Genomic DNA, 22,659 nt, shown 5'->3' with positions numbered 1-22,659 from the left:
GAATATTCTTCAAGTCCTTACGTAACTAACCTGTAGAGATTGTGCAAATAAAATTAATAAAGTAACAGCTTGCACAGAAGTGTGTACAAGCAATCATACGTACCATCTATGAAGTGACTGGGGAAGAAACCTAGATATACGGCACATTATGAATCACCTTGAAGAAAATGACATTGATACATAACCAACACAGATTTAGAAAATAATGTTGTTGTGCAACGCAGCTAGCTCTTTACTCCCACAAAGTGTAATGAGTGCTGTCGTCAAGGGCTCTCAGATCGATTCCATATTCCTAGATTTCCAGAAGACTTGATACCGTTCCTCACAAGCGACTATTAATCAAATTGCATGCAAACGGAGTATCGACTCAGTTGTGTGTTTGGATGCGTGATTTCCTCTCAGAGGGGTCACAGTTCGTAGTGATAGATAGTAAATTATCGAGTACAACAGAAGTGATATCTGGTGTCCTGCAAGGTAGTGTCACAGGCCTTCAGCTGTTCCTGTTTTACATAAATGATCTAGGTGCAGCCCCCTTAGATTTTTTGCAGATGACGCTGTAATTTACCATCTAATAAAATCATCAGACGATCAATTCTAATTACAAAGTGATCTACAGAGAATTTCTGTATGGTGCGAAAAGTGGCAATTGGTACTAAACAAAGAAAAGTGCGAGGTCATCCACATGAGTACTAAAAGAAATCCAATAAATTTTGGGTATATGATAAATCGCACAATTCTAAGGACTGTCAATTTGACTAAATACCTAGGAATGACAATTACGAGCAACTTAAATTGGAAAGACCACATAGATAATATTGTGGGGAAGGTGAAACAAAGACTGCGCTTTATTGGCTGAACACTTAGAAGATGCAACAAACCCAATAAAGAGACAGCCTACATTACACTTGTCTGCCCTCTGCTGGAATATTGCTGCGCGTTGTGGGATCCTTACCAGATAGGATTGATGGAGGACATCGAAAAAGTGCAAAGAAGGGGAGCTCGTTTTGTGTTATCACGCAACAGGAGTGAGAGGGTCACTGATATGATACGCGAGTTGGGGTGGCAGTCACTGAAACAAAGGTGGGTTTCTTTGTGGCGAGAACTATTTACGAAATTTCAATCACCAACTATCTCTTCCGAATGCGAAAATATTTTGTTGACACCCACCTACGTAGGGAGAAATGATCATCATAATAAAATAAGCGAAATCAGAGTTTGAATGGAAAGATTTAGGTGTTCCTTTTTCCCCACACGCCATTCAAGAATGGAATGGTAGGGAAGTAGAATGAAAATGGTTCAATGAACCCTCTGCCAGGCACTAAGTGTGAATTGCAGAGTAACCACTTCGATGTAGATGTAGACTATACAAAGTATCTTCTACCACACACTTCACAGTAGTTCACGAAGTATACAGGGCACCCCAGGAGGAAGGGTAAAATATTAAGGGATATGATACAAATGATCGTTTGAAGCGAGAAAGTCTAGTAAACACAGGCTCTAAAACACTTTCCTTAAGAGTTTTGAGCACTTGTTCAGCAGAACAGATGTGTTTCACAGCATCAAAGATGAAGTGCTCACAGTTCTTTAAGGTACGCATTTTAGAACCCACATTTACTAGGCTTTCTGCTTAAAATGATTGTTCCTGCCATAGCCCTGAATATTGAGCATTCCACCAGGGACACACTGTACATGTAGAATAGGGGTTATTATGCCAACCTGGTGGCATCAGCATAAAATTAACTGCCAGATATTGCTTGTCCTTTTGATATCCAAGTCAAAAAGTAACCTACACTTGAAGCCTGAACTTCTAAAGCTTATTATACAAACTGGAGAATAAATTGTAGCATTCTGATAATTTTTAATATGATTTCGGCATCACCTAATTCGCTAGGGAGGCATTAGCTCAAGCAATTGGATAGACTGCTTAACAGAGAGACATCCCAGCTCACACATTAACGTATCTTTTTTTCTCTCTCTCTCCATGCAGTTTGCTAGTGGTGACATCTTTCTTTTCCTGTAGTCATCAACTTCGTAGATGGCAGACACATCAAAACAAAGTGTTGCAGTATACTCTGTTACACCACAACTTATATATTTACATATTTATTTGTGAAATTTTTGTTTTTTGCATGAGGTTGAAAATTCATAATGGGCATTTCCAAGAAATTTATGATCCAGTTTTGTGTTAACTGTACATATCCATGCATCTAGCAATGATCACACACAATTTTGATTGTGTTTCTTAGCATAACAAAATATAATGCACAGATATGTACCTGTTTGGTGAGCTTGCATCTGCAAGTACTGCTGCTGATGTCGTTTCTTCTGAAACATCATGGTTCACGACGACAGGAATCTGATTCGGTCGACGAGTATGCCAGCCCTTATGTCGAATGAGACTAAGATGATCACGGAATGTGCGGTTGCATAGTGTACAGTGACTGCTCTCTGCTGGAGAATTTGCTGTTGAAGGAGTTGAACCACCAATTAAAGGTGTGGGAGTGCTCCTCCGTCTGTGCACAGCCTGGTGGCGTGTGTACGTTTCTGCATCAGTGAACACTTTTCCACATTCAGAGCACACAAATGGCTTATTATCTGGCATATCTCCCACATTTTCGGATGATTCATAATGTCCATGTTTGCGTTTATGTTTGCTGAGTGCTGAGGAGCTGTTATATGAGTTCTTGCAAACTTGACAAGTGTACAACTTGAGGCTAATATGGCTCTCTCTGTGTTGGGCAAGCTCTGATCGTGTTGCAAAACGTTCACCACAAGTGTCACAATGAAACAGGTATGATATTCCTATTGAGCCTGCATTTGCAAGAGGGTGAGCCTGTGCTTTATGGGCCTCCAACCGTTGTACACCATTGAAACTTTGGCTACACAATGGGCACTGAAGCAGTTTGAATCGCTTATGTACTCCTTTGTGATTGTTTAGTGTTCTCAGATCAGAAAACTGCTTCATGCAAACAAGGCACGTGAAGCCACCGTGAGTCTTTATGTGACGAAGTAGCAGGTAGCGATGAGCAAAAGCATGTCCACAGAGCTGTGAAAGAAAATACAAAGTTTTAAGAAACATCTGAATTTCATCCTTATTTTAGACAATAGAGTTCTGCAGCGAAGTGTTTTAAAATACAATATATAATTGAAATGATAATTAAATGGACACCCCAGCTGCAAACAGGCGTTGGTGTACTTCATTGGGGACATGTTGAAAATGTGTGCCCCGACCGGGACTCGAACCCGGGATCTCCTGCTTACATGGCAGATGCTCTATCCATCTGAGCAGCTAGGGTATCCATTTAATTATCATTTCATTTCTAGCAAAGCTGCATGGTCTTCTACAGTAACTGTTCTTTCGGGACCAGATACTACTGTCATATATAATCAATATATAATGGTGTTGGAGATTAAAGGCATATTTTAAACAGTAAGAGCTACTGCATAAAAACATTTCACACTCACTTTTTCAGCTCAAGCAAAAGCTAGAAAACAATGACAGATAAAGGGAAATATTAATAATATTTAAACACTATTTTTCCTTTTTTTTTATATGCATTCAAAATAACGCAAGGCCATTTCTCACTGCTAGTACTGCCAACATCTTCCAAATAAAAACAGCAAGCCTTTTCTTTTTATGTAGCTCACATTTCCTGTAGTCAGAACAAGCAATCACCTCTCTTTCCTGACTGGTACATAAATATCACTCTGATCACATGGAGTAAAGGATTTTTTACAACTTTGTTCAGAAGACACAGTACCTATCCTAGGTGTGGGATCAGGTACCAGCCCAGTGCACAATCTTCAACCATCGTGAAGTTTTGCAACTGCATGCTCTACTGCAAAGGAGAGATGTTCACTTTGGAAACACAAAATCTTTTTCTGTATCACACTTATCTGCTTACAGTGCAAATTGGTGCTGATTATCAGAGGTTGGTGAAAAAAAGGTGGGGAGGGCGGAGTCTTACTGAATTCTGTGACAATGTTCTACAATTTATACCTTGCATAATTCGACAGTTGTCCACAGTCTTTAACAGCAACTGGCTTTAGGTCTACCCATTTCCTTGAGGTTCGATGCTTATCACACTTCTAACGTTGTCTCCTACTGAGGGTGACATAACAGTTTCTGTCTACAAGAAGGTTGTCAATTCACTGAGATATCTTTTCAAATAGTCTCAAAGTGCGTAGTATGTCTGCAGAAAGACAATGTGGAATTAAAATGCAGTTAATGTGAATGATGATACTGCACATCACCCCTGCCTTGATGTGTTTCATGCACATGTACATATAATTACCTATAAAGGACCTACAGCACAAAATTAAGTTGGATAGAAACTGAAATGGAAAGAATAAAGGAAAATGGGAATTTTTTTATTCTAAAACAAATTAAACTCATTTTTAACTGTCCCTTCTACATATCAGAATTATGTAATCTGATACTGCAATCCTCTACTTTACTTGTAGTACAAAGCAGAACATATTAACTTCAAGGGTGGTTTCAAAACTGTATTTTAGGTATGGTCATATGGGTGATTGTGCACCCTAACCTTGCTCTTGTAAGCTATTCATCTCACAGAGATAATTGCATCCACATATATGTAAACACACCTACACAGATACTTGAAGCAATAAGTGGCTCTCTGGGGCAGCCCCCTGAAGTAGTTGGGAATGCCTTAATTTTTAAGTCTAAGAAATATGTGGTATCTTAGGTATGCAATAGGTGGTACCTTAGATATGCAAGGGGACCATGTTTCGAGGCCAATTTTTCACAAGATACTTTTTAATCAGTAACAACCTTCCTTTAACTTTAAAGAATTTGTCTTCATGAACCAGCTTTGTAATGAATGATGTAAAGGCAATACACTGCCATGTACCTCAATTGTATTTATTTCCTACTGCAGCCATATGTACAATTCAACAAACATGTGCACCCACTGACAATGTTGTTGTAAATATATAAAAACATTACACCAGTATATTTTGCAGGATAGCTGTTAGAGTGAGATCATACTGCATATTTTTACTTTACTGTACAGTTACCTGTATGCATGTGGGCACTACGTCTCCAGAAGAATAGGGGCTTCCCATTCCTAAAAACAACTTACCCAAATAATTACAAGAATGGGAAATTTTGGCATTCAGCTGTGAAAGACTGAATTGAGACTTATTTTTTTAACATATTCTCTTTTAGGTAATTTCCAGCAAGTAGCTTCCAACTCGGAGGTGTTAACAGCTGTGGTAAGTTCTTCAGTGGGGCTGCTATGTTTCCCAGTAACAAGTTTCTTTAAATGTGGGAATGGTTGGAAATCAGAAGAGAGTGACATCTGGTGAAAAGGGTGGTATTTCAACATTCGTACTTGAAATACCTTTTCTTACCACCACAGTATCTTTGGGGGCAAGCGCATTGTCTTGATGAAACACAATTTTTTAAATTTACAACTGAGGACTAGTCTCAATTTTTCCCATTCAGTTCATTCAGAAGAACTTGTTTAACCCTTTGCAAGGCAGTCAGTAGGAAAAATTCCTTTCGCCTGCCAGAAAACACTGACCAAAATCTTTCCACTATGTGAAATGAACTCGCATTTCATGGTACAGTGGTCACCAACTTACCCTCACTGCCTTTAATTGCTGTTTCTTTTCTTACATGAAGTGGTCACTTGTGTCTCGTGCACAGTAATAAACTGAGGCACAATACCATATTATTTATAAAATGGCACAAATATTGCTGACAAGGAGAACACAGCAAATGCAATAACCTAAGTTCTCAGAAACTTTACTCAGTGGATGAGGAGTTTAAATAAGTGAACATGTGTTTCAGCTTATCCCTGCGTAATTGACCGTTTCTAAGCAAATGAGAGTCACAGTTTTCGAGGTACTTCATGAGCTTTAAGCGAATAAGAAGTTCGGTTGCAGTGGGAGTACTGATAACATTGTAGCTTTACAATACTGCTTGCCATATTTTAAAGCCGATTATTATATTTATTTTAGTTTTCCATTTATCTACCCATGTATGCGCAGGATTACTAAACAAATTTTTTTTCCAATGTATATTGAAATAATGTTGCCCTTATTCATCTACTAATTGTACAAGGGCATTTCGAAAAGTAAAGATACAATGGCTCGCAGTCCTTAAATAGAACATTTATTTAGAAAACATCAGTTACACCTTATTAACTGGATCATTTGTTATTTTTCGACATAATCACCCCCATTATCCAAACATTTGTTAAGTTGGTGCACAAGCTTTTGTATCCCACAGTCATAGAAGGTTGCCGCCTGTTGTTAGAACCACGTTTCAACTTCGTCTTTGATCTCTTCATCGTTGTGGAATGATTTTCCACCAAAATGTGACTTTAGGTAACGGAAGACATGGAAGTTGGTGAGCGCAAGGTCCGGGCTGTATGGCGGATGGTCCAATACGTCCCATTTGAATTGTTTGAGTAGTGCTTTGGTTACAAGCGCTGTGTCAGGCCGAGCATTGTCAAGAAGCAAGCGGACTCCATTTGTCAGCATTCCCTGCATTTGTTTACAATTGCCCAAGACGTTTCAAAGTCTGGCAATATGCAGCAGCATTAATTGTCGTTCCAGGAGGCATAAATTCCAACAGAAGAATGCCTTGTCTGTCCCAAGAAACAGAAGCCATGATTTTCTTCGCTGAAATCAACGTTTTGCATTTATTTACTTTTGGTGAATTCGAATGGCGCCATTGCATTGATTGTTGCTTGGATTCAGGTGTATGGTGATAAACCCACGTCTCGACACCTGTCACAATGTGATCAAAGGAACTCATCACCTGCTTCAGCATAGTGTGTGAGGAAGTTGAGTGCAAAGCCCATCCTTTTCTTTTTGTGTTCTTCCATTAACAGTTTTGGAACCCAGTGCGCACACAATTTCCTGTACCCTAACTTGACAGTCACAACATCATAAAGAGTTGTCACTGACATGTCTGGTATGAACTGAAGCAATTCTTTCAATGTGAGACGTCTATTCGCACCAACTGTTTCCTCCGTTCTCTGAAGAAGGGCATCAGAGATCACAGATGGCCGACCTGTTCTTTGTTCGTCATGAACATCGGTCCTACCTTCAGAGAAATAACGACACCATTTCGTTACATTTTCTCGATTCATAATGTTCCCATAAACAGAAACAATTTCTTTGTGAATATCCGCTGGTCGCTGACCTCTTGCATGAAGAAAAGTATGATGGAGCGCACTTCGCATTTGGCGGGATTCTGAATCGGCGCAGTCATTTTAAACACAACCTACTTCAACTAGAAGCAACGTTCAACTGCCGAACGACCGCGAGGAGAAAGCTAATGGTTCAAGGTTAACACCAGTGTTGCCAACTTGCTCACCAAAACTCTTCTGTTCCTCTGGTGTACGGTGTAACTTTACTTTCCGAAATACCCTCGTGTATCTGGTAAAAAAAGGAATGAACTGGAAAATTATTTGAAACTGTTTTTGGTGAATTCCTGTAATGTAACTTGTTCATAATCAACAGCAAATGCCAATTTTCAGTAAAGTGATCTATTATGCGTGCCCTCCCGTGAAATTATTGCTAAGACATGAAGTCTTAAGCAATGTTAATGACGTTTCTTTCCAAAGTGAGATTCACACAGGGCAATGTAACTGTGGCAAACCTGCCTTCGCGCAATGCTCAATGTGTTTGCAGTTTCTATGATTGATATAATCCAAGGCAATGCACCAAGTATTCCTGAAGAATAAACATAACAAAGTATAACAATTAACATAAGAATTGATACAAATATGAAATATAATAAGAATACGTGAATTTAAAAATACTGTAACTTGTGAAAATACCACACACACATACCGAATATAATACATTTAGGACACTTACTGTGAAGTCAGTTGTAATTCTACAACCAACACGATACCCTTGTATCCCCTTAACTTGATAAGGAACATTCGCATTGTTGCCTTCAACAAACGTAGGTAGATAAATTAAAAGTGAATAAATAAATAAGATAAACAAAAACAATGACCGGGTTTCGAAAATGGTGCGCAGAAGTAAGAGGCCACAACCATTGCAACACCATTTTAACTGACATTATTACGTGCTAATATTAATCCAAATTACATCAAAAACTTCATTATTTTCACAGAAATGATTGGGAATCTATGAATAAGCCAAGACACTTGTTCGTTTATTTTGGCTCCTCTTCCATTTTGTGAAGTTTCTGCGAAATTGGGTTATGGCATTTGGCATATTGTCCTCATGAGAAATACAATTGTGCTTTGCTTTTGGACAACATTCAACAAATGTGCCATCCAAACAGGCTTTAAATGTTCATATATCTAAAACTGTGAACTTCACAAAACACAAAAACAAACTTCCCTTTGATTACAATAGCGAGGAGTCACAAATGGAATTAACCAACTCATAATAAGACTAAAATAATGTATGTAAAATACACAATACAAATACACACGAGTAAAAATTTAATGGAATGATCGTGTAAGCTCAACTGCAGGTAAAACACATGGAAGACTTCGGTTCATTGGTAGGACACTGGGAATACGCAACGGGTTTACAAAGGGGACTTCTGGCACAACACTCGTGCAACATGCTAAATATGACTTATAGAGGATACTGAACAAAATACAGAATGGAATGCAAAGAAAAGCAGTGCACAGGTTTGCCTGACTGTCATAAAAGCATTGCAGAACTGTTGATAAACTTGAAACGGCAGACACTAAGATGGATATCAACTATCCCTAAAAACCATATTCCAAAGTTTCAAGAACCAATATCAAGTAAGGAATAAACTACAGCAACCTATGCATCACTCCCTGCGGAAGTGCACAGAGTGTCATTTAAGTGGTCAATCTTCCCATATTTCATATGTAAATGAAACAGGAACGAACCCATGCTTAGTATCCTCTGCAACACACTTCACAGGGTTTTGCAGAATATGGACACATATAGCTATACCCATCTCATAAACCTGTATTTGTGGGTCATCCACAACCAAAGATGCCTTTTCTTGATGTTTTCCTTTGTGTTTGCATGTTTGAGGTTTCATTCATGTGGATCATCTTTAAAAGAAGTACTCTTCTGTTCACTCTTTTATGCTGTCCATACAGTCATTTTCTTTAACCGACTTAAATTCAGAAACTCCCGAACTGGTTCTATGATTTCATTGTTAATTTGTATTACTTTCTTTTCGATGTCTACACCATACATTATTTTAGTCTTATTATAATACATTTACATTTCTACTTGCAGACTTGCTCCAGTAAGTTCCTCCATTTGTTGATAAGGTTTATGTACCCCAAAGACAACAGCACATTGTCATCAGCAAAATAAAACTGAGTTAAGTATGTTCAACTGACAGACGTATGTTCTCCAAAAATTTCCTCTATGGTTGCTGAAAATTTGGGTGTGTCCTTCCTTACTTGACAGTTTATTTAAACTGTAAATTTCTCACAATCCTAAAGACCTCAAACTGAAGTTGTATAATTAATGACTACATATTCTTAAGTGTAGTACCATAGTTTGAATGAATGTGTTGTTTCTGAAGAGCTGTCACAAATGATTTTATTGAAATATCAAAACATCTGAGCACCCAGATATTGTGGTAATACATACTCCTCCATTCTCTATTGCATTCACAACTTCCAAATGGTTTGATCTGTCAGATTTGTTGCTAGAGCTGTCCCTTTGTGTGATTTAAGTACAATGTTTTTTCTTTATTGCTGGTGATAATCTTGGTGATTACAATGTATATTACAGAGAGGTGGCTGGTAAATCTGTACATTCTCAGCAAAGTAGAATTATAAACATTTTGACTACCACACACACAGTGATGAATGTTTCACTGGCAGACAGGGACAGTCACATGGCTTTGGGCTCTTCTGTGGCTCCTGGCAGATGCACAGTGACAGGCAAGAGGTTCTGGTGCAGTCATCAGCTGTGACTTGGCAGTCAATGTGTTATGACATTGTTCTAGTTTTGAAACACCCTCGTCTTTGGCAGACATTCTGTAAATTGCAATTTCTGCAAGTTTCTTTTGTATTACTTTGACTACTACTTAACCTATTTCAGCTGAAATATTATCTCTAGGGATCTTATCTTTCTTCGTAACTTAAATGCCTCTGTGTGCCTCACTTGGCATTACTTACAGAATTTCATTATTTTTAGTATTAACTATCTGTATTATTGGTTCATTTCTTGAACTACATCAACATTAAACAAAATCGTCACATGTTGATGCCATTTTCTTCCTGTTGTTGTTGTGCTACTTTATCTGATGAAATTTGGTATCTTCCCAGCATATGCTTCTGCTGTGCTTTCTTCATACTTTTACTGCTGTCAATTCTCTCTTGCCACGTTTTCATTATATAATATCTCCTTTATTCCCTCAAACACATTTGTGATTAGCTTTACTTGGTTAAGCACATTCTATCTCATTCCAAGTATTGTTTGCTTGAAATATTCACTTATTCTTTAGCAGCTGCCTTGTTCCACTACTGACTTATCTATATTTATACAATCTTCGTTTCCAGAGATGCTGAACTTACTGCTTAATCTGATGTGATAGTCTCAGAATTCAGACTTTCCTTGGTGAGTAAATTTCTAACTTTCTAGTTATTAGCTCCTATAACTCTTATTACAGGCTCTTCTGCTTTAATGATTTCCACGAAATATTGTTTGCTTATTTTTTAAAACTAGTCTCAGTGCTCTGTCAGAAACTTTTTCAACATTCAATTATAGATACAACAGGTTAAAGACAGCAAAGATTCTTTCTTAAACGAGAACCTGTGCTTTACCTTCTATGACTAACCTGAGAACACACTCAACAAACTGTGTCGATTTTATACAAGAGCATGAAATTACCAAAGCTTTTATCAGAAAATGTTGCATTGTAACTGAGAGCATTGAATGTTTTCACCAAATGGTAGGCTACAGTAAAAGTTATTTTAGCCACTACCATTAACTATTTTTGCTTTTTAAAACTAGGCAATAAGTAACTGCATACTAAACAACGTCAAAATAGCTATTTTTTAAACACACACACACACACACACACACACACACACACACACGACACACACACACACACACAGATATATATATATATATATATATATATTTTTACTGACCTGGCACTGGTGAGTACCATTTGTTCCTGTATGAGTTGCTCGGATGTGCGCTGCTAAAAATGATTTATGAGTAAACGTCCGAGAACAAAATGTGCATGGAAATGTCGTTGGTTGTGGAACAGGCTGTTCTGGTCGGCTCTGCACAGCTGGCCCACAGAAAGGCGGATTGATCCGTGGGGCAGGAGGTCCTGCTGGTGGGACAGTACCAAGAAGTTGCTGGCGAATTGTATGATAGTCAACAGTAACACCGTGCATCTTACGCATGTGTTTGTATACTGATGAGGCGTATCCCAACAGAAGTCCACACACTGAACATGAATACGGCTTATTTGTCGAATGTGTTACTAAGTGCTGCTCGAGCATTGAGAAACTGTTAAACCACTTATTGCAAAGGCGGCACAATACAGCATTGCCACGAGATGAATCTGTCTCTGCCATAGGTGTTGTTGACTGCTGTGAAACTGACAACTGCGCTGGCACTGGTGTGGGTGCCGATGTTGCATGAGCTGGAGGTGCCGGTGGTACTGGTGGTGGTTGTGCACTGGAGGTATGCACTGAAGCTGCACCCGCTCGGTAGTGTGTCTTTCGGTGACTCATCATTGCCGCTAATGAGGCAAATGATCTGCAAATTAATAACAAAATTTATGAATATCATTTCTCTATACTTAAAAATCAATGTGAAGCTTAGATATTTATGAGGGTTTTTCAACAAAGACAAACTAATTTTCAATCATGTTGAAAAGGCCGTTGCACTGCCACCTACTGGCTGCCTTGTGTACTACAGGGCTATTACAAATGATTGAAGCGATTTCATAAATTCACTGTAGCTCCATTCATTGACATATGGTCACAACACACTACAGATACATAGAAAAACTCATAAAGTTTTGTTCGGCTGAAGCCGCACTTCAGGTTTCTGCCGCCAGAGTGCTCGAGAGCGCAGTGAGACAAAATGGTGACAGGAGCCGAGAAAGCGTATGTCGTGCTTGAAATGCACTCACATCAGTCAGTCATAATAGTGCAACGACACTTCAGGACGAAGTTCAACAAAGATCCACCAACTGCTAACTCCATTCGGCGATGGTATGCACAGTTTAAAGCGTCTGGATGCCTCTGTAAGGGGAAATCAACGGGTCGGCCTGCAGTGAGCGAAGAAACAGTTGAACGCGTGTGGGCAAGTTTCACGCGTAGCCCGCGGAAGTCGACGAATAAAGCAAGCAGGGAGCTAAACGTACCACAGCCGACGGTTTGGAAAATCTTACGGAAAAGGCTAAAGCAGAAGCCTTACTGTTTACAATTGCTACAAGCCCTGACACTCGATGACAAAGTCAAACGCTTTGAATTTTCGGCGCGGTTGCAACAGCTCATGGAAGAGGATGTGTTCAGTGCGAAACTTGTTTTCAGTGATGAAGCAACATTTTTTCTTAATGGTGAAGTGAACAGACACAATGTGCGAATCTGGGCGGTAGAGAATCCTCACACATTCGTGCAGCAAATTCGCAATTCACCAAAAGTTAACGTGTTTTGTGCAATCTCACGGTTTAAAGTTTACGGCCCCTTTTTCTTCTGCGAAAAAAAAACGTTACAGGACACGTGTATCTGGACATGCTGGAAAACTGGCTCATGCCAGAACTGGAGACCGACAGCGCCAACTTCATCTTTCAACAGGATGGTGCTCCACCGCACTTCCATCATGATGTTCGGCATTTCTTAAACAGGAGATTGGAAAACCGATGGATCGGTCGTGGTGGAGATCATGATCAGCAATTCATGTCATGGCCTCCACGATCTCCCGACTTAATCCCATGCGATTTCTTTCTGTGGGGTTATGTGAAACATTCAGTGTTTAAACCTCTTCTACCAATAAACGTGCCAGAACTGCGAGCTCGCATCAACGATGCTTTCGAACTCACTGATGGGGACATGCTGTGCCGAGTGTGGGAGGAACTTGATTATCGGCTTGATGTCTGCCGAATCACTAAAGGGGCACATCTCGAACATTTGTGAATGCCTAAAAAAACTTTTTGAGTTTTTGTATGTGTGTGCAAAGCATTGTGAAAATATCTCAAATAATAAAGTTATTGTAGAGCTGTGATATCGCTTCAATCATCTGTAATAACCCTGTATTAAGTATCCTCGTCTGCCACCAGGTGCCAATCTCCACCATTCTCTGGCAGTAGTGTCTTGAATGTGGTTGTAGCTCGATCTGCCTCTAAATTTTACAATGGTAGAAAGTCAAGACCAATGTTATGCATTATAGTTTTGCATTCTGCTGAAGAAGACTAGTTGAGAAATTCTTGAAGATCTTGATAGAGCTTAGGGTGAGTATACAATGTCTCATGCAGCATGTTTCCGACGGCACAAAGCTTTCAAAGACTGAAGAGGGAGTTGCCAGTAGAAAGGGGAGGAGGAAGCGAACACGTCTATCCTTACTGATATTACAATGAACACTGCCACAGGAGTCATGCACAAGGACTTTCGTGTCACTGTCAGACAACTCACAAAAATGGTGGAAATTATGGAGGAGAGTGATCACATCATTTGCAAGGATCATTTGCACAGGTCATAAGTGTATGCTTGCTGGATTCACAGACTAGTGATTCCTGCTCAAAAACACAACAGAGTTGACATTTGGACATGTGTGCATGGTGAAGGAGATGATTAGTAGAAAATAATCACTGCTGGTGAATCTTGGGTCTAGTCTCAAGGCCATGAAATGAAAAGACACAATGGATTAAAATGGGAGAGTCTCGCCCAGAAAAAGCACATGTTCAGAAATCTGACAATAAGACTGTGGAGTTCCATAACTCACTTTGCCACTCCAAGTGCCATCTAGTGGTGTCTTTCAAACTCGACAAGTCAGTTTTCCAATATAATCTGCTCCCTGTTGGTGAACAATGTAACTGAGTGTGCATAACGGGACCTTGCAGGACCTTTGTTCACGTGCGTACTGATGAGCGGCAACTGAGAGCAGATGTGCAGATAGCATGATGACACTGCAGTGAGTAGACGTATGTTTCGAAAAGCCAAGGGCCACAGGTCACAGGTCACAGGCACCTTTTAAAGTGTTACAGAATATCATATTGTGTATCTTCTAAAGTATTGACTAACAGCACCCTGTAATGTAATACACAATAAAGTGTTTTTATACAACAAGTTGTGGTCTGTTTAACCACTGCCAGTGAAGATAAGGAGAGGGCAATGAATCCTCTCGCACTAAACTCTCAAAACTTAAATGTACCAGTGCAGGGCCAGAAGCCTACAAGTGAACTGTGAACAAAAGCCCTAGCGATCACATTTTTTGATTATCGTGGCATAGTGTACACACATCAAGTTCCCACTTGTCAGTCAGTAAGTCTAGACTATTACAAGAACGTCCTTCAACAACTCGTGGAAGATCATACCCAAATGACATGGTGGGAACTTCACACAAAGTTGGAACTTCACTGTGAAAACACACTGCCTCTTGTTGCAGCAGCTTACGACAATTTTCAGCCAAGAAGGGCACTTGTACAGCTCTCCCTGTATAGCTCTGATCTTGCCCCATGAGATGTTTTTCTTTTCACTCTACTGCAAAATATGATCACAAAGGATGTCAATTTGACTCAAGAAAGGGGGGCAATGAAGGCTTTGATTATCGAGAAATGTATTTAAGGACGTCCTGCAAAAGTGGATCAGAAGATGGGACACAAGCATTGCTCTTAATGGTGAGCAACTGTCTGGCAAGAGATGATGTTATATGCCAGTTTACACTGGAAAGTATTACATTTCTTAAGAGACAAGGTAACACTGAGCAATTATTGTCATAGTCTCTGCTGAAAAACCCTCATATAAATGGCAACTGTCACACAAGACACGATGTTATGTGCCAGTTTATAGTGTAAAGGATTATATTTCTTCAGAGACAAGGTAACAATAAAAAAATTATTCTTATTCAGGAGAATATGTCAACAGAAAGGATTGTGTTACCAAATAAATAAATAAAATAAGGAAAGGCATACATGCAACATTTACAAAGTTAATCCACAGATCCTTGCAGTAGAATTAACAATATTATGAAACCTAGTCTACTGTTTAAATTTCCTTCAAATGACTTGTACCACAATGCATATTATGCAAACAGAGTCACCCTACAAAAATACTTTTTATGAGATGAAGTAATTTACAGTTTAACAATTAATAATTACTGTTAATTCTAATGTTTTATTCTTTTAATGATGAAGTTACAGAAAAAATTGATGCATTGGTACACTAACTCAGTACAAATGAAAACATTAAGTGACTGGACACTTAAGAGACAAATAAAAGAATAAAAATAGCTTGCAATTCACATGGGGAATTCAATGCTGTGCTAAGAAGAAAATTTACAATGAAACTTAAATGGAAAGTTTATAATTAGAATATACTGCCTTATGTAAGTGAAACATAGACATTAAATTAGCAAGCAATCCATAAAATTGAGGTATGCGATTGTCATCATCAACACTTCCTCTTTCATAGTCGGCAGTTGGTGAACCACCACACAATCCTCTTAACAGTCAGTCTCAATTTTTCCCTGTCTTCTAAATCTCAGAGTAGCTGGCCCCACGTTTGATGTGTCTTCTCCTTCATCTGCTCTATCCATCATCTCAATGCGTCTCCCCTCAATCTTCTCCCTTTGACTCTGTCTTGATGATTATCTTTTCTACATTGTCCTCTTGTCGTTGAATTATGTGACCAAAGAACTGCAGAATTCACTGGAAACAGAGTTCTTTCTTGAAAGACTGATTTGTTGGTCCATTTGCCCACCCATGATATTCTCAGCAACCTCCTACATGTCCATGTCTCAAAAGCATTAATTCTCCCGTGGTTCCCTTCAGTTGTTGTCCATAGAAGCGCCACAAAGGAAAACTTGAAACATCAGATTTCAGCACTCCCAATTTAGTATGCCTGGTTAGGGCTCAGTCTTTCTAAATCACTGCCACCTTCGATGCAGCCGCCCTACCCAGAACAATCTTACGTTGTATTCCCTGTGTAGAGCCACTCTCTTTCTGAATCAATGAGACCAGGTAGGCAAAATGATAAACTTCTTCACATTCTAATAGCACATCAGTAGCTGGAGCAAATATCAATCCCCCAAAGCAGTCTGTCAATTATCATTATGTTGGTCTTCTTCTTATTAACTAACAATCCAAGTTTCTCACCTTCTCTGTTAACTCTATCCAATAGTTCCTTCATTTCTGCTTGTGATTCTGTGCACAGTGTGGTGTTATCAGAGTTGCTAAATCCCTGAAATTAGCGACTCTGCCTACACGAGCTCTTGGCTTGTCCCAGGAACTGTGCAAAAGAGGCATGTTGGGTACTACATGAAGGAAACAGATAAATGGATAAGAGAAAAGACACAAGTTGATTATGTGATAGTGACAGTTCTGGTAAGCTGTCAAAGCAGAAGGTTGGTTTGAACACCCCCTTGCTTTACTAGGAATGGTCTTTTTCGAAGTGGTATGCCCTCACATTCTCCCGACTTTTCAACTGCCAGTTACAGGGGGACCTATAGTTCTTGATAAAATTTACTATGCAGTTCTCCAAGTGTGCGTAACTCTCTAAAGATATAATGATCTGTCAATGGGCAATGTAGCTCTGTGGTAGAATGCTTGTCTGCCACTTGCATGATCTCCGTTCAATTCCCGGCCAATGTAAATCCATACATATTATAAAAATGTATGTATGTATGTTCCATATCTCCTCATAAAATATAGACTGATTTCACCAAACTTGGTACACATATCACTTACACTGTCTGGAAATAAGCACTGGTGGTAAGAACCCCCTAATATCAACAGAGTGGGGGTGAAAAAGAAGTGTAGCTCATAACATGCAAATATCTAACATTTAGTCATCCAATATTTCAGAATGAGAGCACTTAGTCACTTGCAACAAACTTTACATATAATTTCAAACCCCCACAAAACTTTTCTCGCAAAATGATGAAAGGAGGAAGGTTTATAGCTTACTACATTTTTACTGTTACACAGTAGAAATGCTGCATCAAGCACATTTTAATCAGTTACTGTAATTACCTGAGTACAAGATAGGCTCCTTGGAAAAATTTATTTTTAAAATATTCTGACTAATCAAAATTACAACCTGTCTTATTGACCAAGCATCAAGAAGTTAACAATTAACTATTGTAAACTTACACCATTTGTTGTCCACATTTTGCTAATACTGGGAGAAATAAACAAAAAGAAATGGTTCACATTAATTTCTGGACCATTTTCTTTTCTACCTTTTTTGCTTAAATAGTTGGTACTACTACTACTACTAATAATAATAATAATAATAATAATAATAATAAGAATAATAATAATACTGCTGTGAAATTTATTTGTTTGTTGTCACAAATATTTCGCTATTTCTTCAGAATGTGTTGCTATTTCTGACGTTGTCGCTACAACAGGTTCTGAGAACACAGCTGTTTTTTTCTGAATAGGTATTGGATTTCACTTCTGTACTGACAAGTGAATGTTACAATGCCTCTTGCTTCTAGACATATAGCCTGCTCACCACTCTTTAATTGGCTGTATAGAACCAGCTGACCCACCCCCTTTCAGAAAGTCAACAACATTTTAAAAAACACACGCAAATACACCACCGGCTTCTGCCTGGACTTTTACTGTCTCCTGCAGAAATAAATACTACCATTGAGTATTTGTCCAATTTTAAAATCAGTTCAATTCCAACTACAAATGGATTCAAGAAAACTGCACTTTAAACATCGTAGATGCTCATAAAAAGCCAAGTACATGGTAGAGATTCCCATGGATGCCAACATGATGAAATCTGCTCTTCAGTCAACGCTGCCCTCCCCGCAATCATTCTAGTTCTCAGTCAAGCTTGTATCACTGTCCCCATTCCAACCCTTCCACAGTGCTGAGCTTGAGTAACTGTGAAAAACAGACTGCAATAGCTTCTAGTGTGCAGGACATATGTAACACACTGACTAACACATGAATTGAAGATCACATTTACAATTCAGTACCATTCTCTAACTTTCACTAGTCCCATGACCTAGTGATGTCCGTTGGTACTATTTCCATTCTGTGTCTTTATTCTCGCAATAACAATTATGATCAGTTTACTGAGAGTTATTTCATTTGTTAGGCATTTCATTCTGGATTAATTTTCATTTTTGTTTCAATTGAATGTCACCATCATGTTCTAAAGCTGATTAAAAGCCGGTAATGTTTTCATCCAGTATTTTAATATGTTAACAGCGAGCGAATTTCTCATTTGCAACCCACTTGGTAAGTCATTACAGTCTTTTGTAATCAAATAAAAGCTGCAATAATGTTTGTACACAGTATTCACTCATGTACGAGAACTTTTATTGAAAATCTTTTCAAATATAATAATAGTCTGTAAGGTGATAGAATTTTATGCTTTTTCCACCTGTGTTTCACAAAATTGTCAAATTTTAACCACAGCAATTGATTGTTTAGTGGATAGTCCATAGTTTCTCACGCATCTCTTGCACTAGCGTTGCACAAGTCAATGTTACGCAGTTGTTCGCACTTCAGTGCATCGGGAAACCTCAAGCCTGTTGGAATGCAAGTATCGCTTGCCAAGGCCTGCCCTTCCAAATTCTTCAAAATAAATCTGTACATGACTTAAATAACCAAAGCTTCATCTGTACATGTAAAATAACCCTCTTTTTTTTTTAATTACTAATTTGGGAAAAACCCACATATTATAATTAGGTAAATACAGGACTTCTTTACTACTAACATTACTGGCAAAACAATTCGCAGACAGTATCCACGTAAGCTGCTGAATGATATGATTTCACAAACATTGAGCTGTACGAAAACGGCCCCTGTATGGTGAAATTCACTAGAAATTCCATTTCCTAAATGAAGAAGAGCGAGTGAAATCCTTCTTCGCTGTTTGAAGGGGAGGGGGTGGGCGCAGAAGGGGGTAGAGAGGGGGAGAGGGCGAGAGGGGGAGAAAATCCTATCCCTGGGGCAACAGTTTGGCTTTTCCTGTGCTAATAGATTGAGCTCCCCATACAATCATTGAACCAGTTCACATTCCACTGAATTACAAGACCCATATTTAACTGAGAGTTTTCTCTGGCCATTTCTCTCTGCTGGTGTGATATCCAAGAGATGTTTGGGGAAAGAGTACTTTGGCTCCTCCGTGGGGCAATGATGTCCACAACATTGCCTTTGCCATCATGAAATGTCTGCTCAGCCATCCGAGGGTTGTAACATTATTTTTCTTTGGCTTTTGTCAAGTTTTTGCTGAGTTTTTTTCTTTATTTAGAGGTTGTAGTATTTGTACAGACAAAGATGCTGAATTCTTAGTTTCTTGATGCCAAATATTTTTGTTTGAAAGTCCCACTGGTTTCAGAACAGTTGAGGATTCAGAAGTGGCAGGTGCTGTTCCAAGTACAGGTGTTTGTGTCCAACTGATGTCGGAGTTTGGATTGAGATACCTTTCTTTTTTGTGATTTTTTAAAATAAAAGAGCTAATTCAATGGCTGTGGCGAATGCTAGAGGTTGCATCACCTTGGAGGTATCCTTAGCCTCCTCATATGGGATTCTCCTTGTTACCTTCAGCTCCAGAATTTTTTCTTTCCCTGGCATAAACACAGCTGACTCTGCTTCACACAGGATGATCACGTGGAGGAGATATACAACATTGATTCTTTTCATGTCCCTTTGATCTCCATCTACCACACACGGACGGCTTCACCATTATAGCCAAGGGCTGAAAGTCCCAACTTCTGGCATTTAAAACATCTCATAGGATTTGGTATATACACCAACTTTGATAAGGGAAGTCCTGACAGAAAGTAAATAATTTTGAAGTAAAGGAGACTGCTCAATGAACAGTAGGGTTGTTGAGTAGTTAACAGGCACACAAAAAACAAAAGTTCGCTAGCTTTCAGATTAAGCCTTTAACAAGCTACAGCGTCCATGAGCACCGCCCCCACTCCTCCTCACCTATTCAGCTACATTGTGCCGTCTGAGCACACAAAGTCAGGACTGCAGTTCAGCAGCTAGACTGTGGAAAGCTGTTATGTTGGGTCAGGTGGGTACGAAGAGAAAAAAAGATGTGGGAAGTGGGAGTTTTTGTTGGGGGAGAGTAAGCTGGCAGCTTCCAAAGGAGGCAGCAGGTGTGTGCAATAGAAATGCCAGAGAGCGAAGCAGCAGGTTTGCAGGCTAAAAGTACAAGAGGGAAAGGCATCGAGTGCACAGCACAACAAGGAGACATACGGTCATTGAAGCTGGTTAGTTGGTGGGGGCACAGTGACGTGGGGGCACAGTGACGTGGATGCATGGATTGGGAGATGATGACAGGACAGAGGAAGGGGGCACTCTTGGGTTAGAAGGTGTGGGAGCAATGGGTTAGCAGAGATTCAGAGACTGAGGCTAGGGAGATTATGGGAGTGAAAGGTATGTTGCAATGACAACTCTCACATGCATACTTCAGAAAATCTGGTCCTGGAAAGAAGGATCCAGATGACATGAGCTATAAAGCAGCCACTGAACTTTAGGACTTTGTTCTCAGCAGCGTGTTCCACTACTGGATAGTCTTGGCCACAATTTGGTGGTGCATATTCATTCTGTTGGACAGCTGGTTGGTGGTCATGCCCACATGAAACTGTGTCTAAAGTTCAGCAGAGCTGGTATATGAAATTCTAACTTTGAGGGGGATAAAGCCAGCTTTGAAACATCCTGGTAGCTTGGAGTGTTCGATGTTAAAGTAATTGCTGTAGCTTTTTCTAGCAACTCATTTAGTCACTTCATAATGTTCTTCAGCTCTGCAACACCAACATTTAACCATCCTTCTCTAGTTCTCTGGAGTCAATTTCCATTATGCCATGCCGTGTTAGTAACCCTCAGCTGAAGTTAAGGGTTTTATGTGTATCAGTTAATACAGAATAGTTGCCTCTCTCTCCCTTTTTTTTTTTTTTTTGTGCTAAAAGCTCTACTCTTGTTGTACTGTTGCTATTCCAACCAGTAGAGTGCAATTTAGAAATAATGTTACTCACTGCAAAGACCCAGCAACTGTTTTGTAAAGCTTTGTAAATGTAGAATAGAGAAAATGTTTTTGAACTTCTCACTTGTGCCCTATTACTTCCGTTACTATAACCCTTCCAAGTGTAAGTGTGTGTGTGTGTGTGTGTGTGTGTGTGTGTGTGTGTGTGTGTGTGTGTAAGTCTCACACATCAAGGATGTGGCAAGTTGCCCTAGAAGTAGCCCTCTTGGAATCGTTTAGCCTTAACAATTGAACCAAACCACCATGATGGTACATAGCACACCATGTAGTTGAGTTTTTTTCAAAGCTTTCTACCATCCTCACAAACCAGGCTGCTAATCAGAGGTCCACATTCTCCAGGAAACACAACTTTCCACCTTTATGTCTAACAGTGGTCACTGAAGTACGACCAGAGTTTACACAGAGTTTACAGTAACAGAGGGCTGGCAACACAGTGACCATCCTACAGCTCCAGAATCTTGGCATCACCAGGCCCATATCCAGCCATTACTGACTATGTTGCTGAAAGGGAGGAATAGCACCTTCAGAGGTTAGACATGTAGTTCTGAATAGGTGCAGGGTGACATTTTCAGTTATCACATACTCACGAAAGCATTGAGAGGCACTGGGAGGACCTGTACTGCAGAGGAAATTCAAACAATGTTCCAGAGTGGTCACAAGATCTGAGGTCTGTTGAAGCCCACAAAGGATCCTGTATATGATCTCCACACTTCAGGCATATATGTATTTCAATGTGAATGTGGCAAAGTGTATTTGGTGAAGCCGAGAGATCAATTAGTACTGTTGTGTTGAAGCACGAATGCTACGTGGGACTGGGACAACATTTGAAAAACCACCACGTTTGCGGTCCAATTTTCAAGAACCTCATGTGCTTGCTTGGCAGCTATGGATAGAGCAGCTGGTCTCGATGCTGGCGATCCCAGTCCAAAGGGTCAAGTATATTCACCAGCCAGCAGTTCCGTGTAACCTAGGTTCAATAGAATAAACAATCGGCCACAAGAGAACTGCTGTGCCATATCAGTGTCTCACTGCAGGTTAACACAATTCCTTGTACTACCTGCTAGTTCACTCTTGCCCGCCAATCACCTACCAGAGTAGCACAGGCAGCCTAGCACACAGCCAACACTTCATAGGAATCTTTACTTCAAACTGTTCATGGATATCCCAGAATGAGGTATCAGCAGTCACCTAACAACTGAAGTAACATAGCATAGAGAGGAGACCATCCACAAAATCTAGCAGTTAGATGCCCTGAAGATAATTGTTGCAAAGATGGTCAAAATACCAGTGATAAAACAATATGGTCTACCACCCACAAGGATTTTATTCAATAGCAGTCAACTACTGCCTCCGATTCAGGACTTTTTAGGCAACAACAGAAATGCCAAATTTCACAATACTGTAATAAAAACTGCTTTACTCTCATTACACTGTTAAAACTTAAAATTTTCACACAGTTGACTGCTCCATCAATTAAAATTAAACT

The 22,659-nt window shown here is 39.5% G+C and overlaps 1 protein-coding gene across 3 annotated transcripts in view; it reads right to left on the bottom strand.

Moving 5' to 3' along the window:
• LOC126462149 (zinc finger protein 808-like) overlaps window positions 1-22,659 on the bottom strand; it is a 158,067-nt gene that overhangs the window by 66,317 nt on the left and 69,091 nt on the right. For all 3 annotated transcript variants that reach the window (XR_007585953.1, XM_050096052.1, XM_050096053.1), the window contains 2 exons: window positions 11,127-11,748; window positions 2,277-3,046 (listed from right to left, as the gene is read on the bottom strand). Coding sequence is in view for 2 of the 3 variants with exons in the window: in XM_050096052.1 (XP_049952009.1) it covers window positions 2,277-3,046; window positions 11,127-11,748 (1,392 nt within the window). In the remaining variant the exon portion in view is untranslated. The remainder of the gene's footprint in view (window positions 1-2,276; window positions 3,047-11,126; window positions 11,749-22,659) is intronic.

Source organism: Schistocerca serialis, chromosome 1 (genome assembly GCF_023864345.2).
Source record: "Schistocerca serialis cubense isolate TAMUIC-IGC-003099 chromosome 1, iqSchSeri2.2, whole genome shotgun sequence".
Classification (NCBI taxonomy): Eukaryota; Metazoa; Arthropoda; class Insecta; order Orthoptera; family Acrididae; genus Schistocerca; species Schistocerca serialis.
Note: the sequence above shows the minus strand (reverse complement) of the source record. Positions and strands in the feature narration are given on the sequence as shown.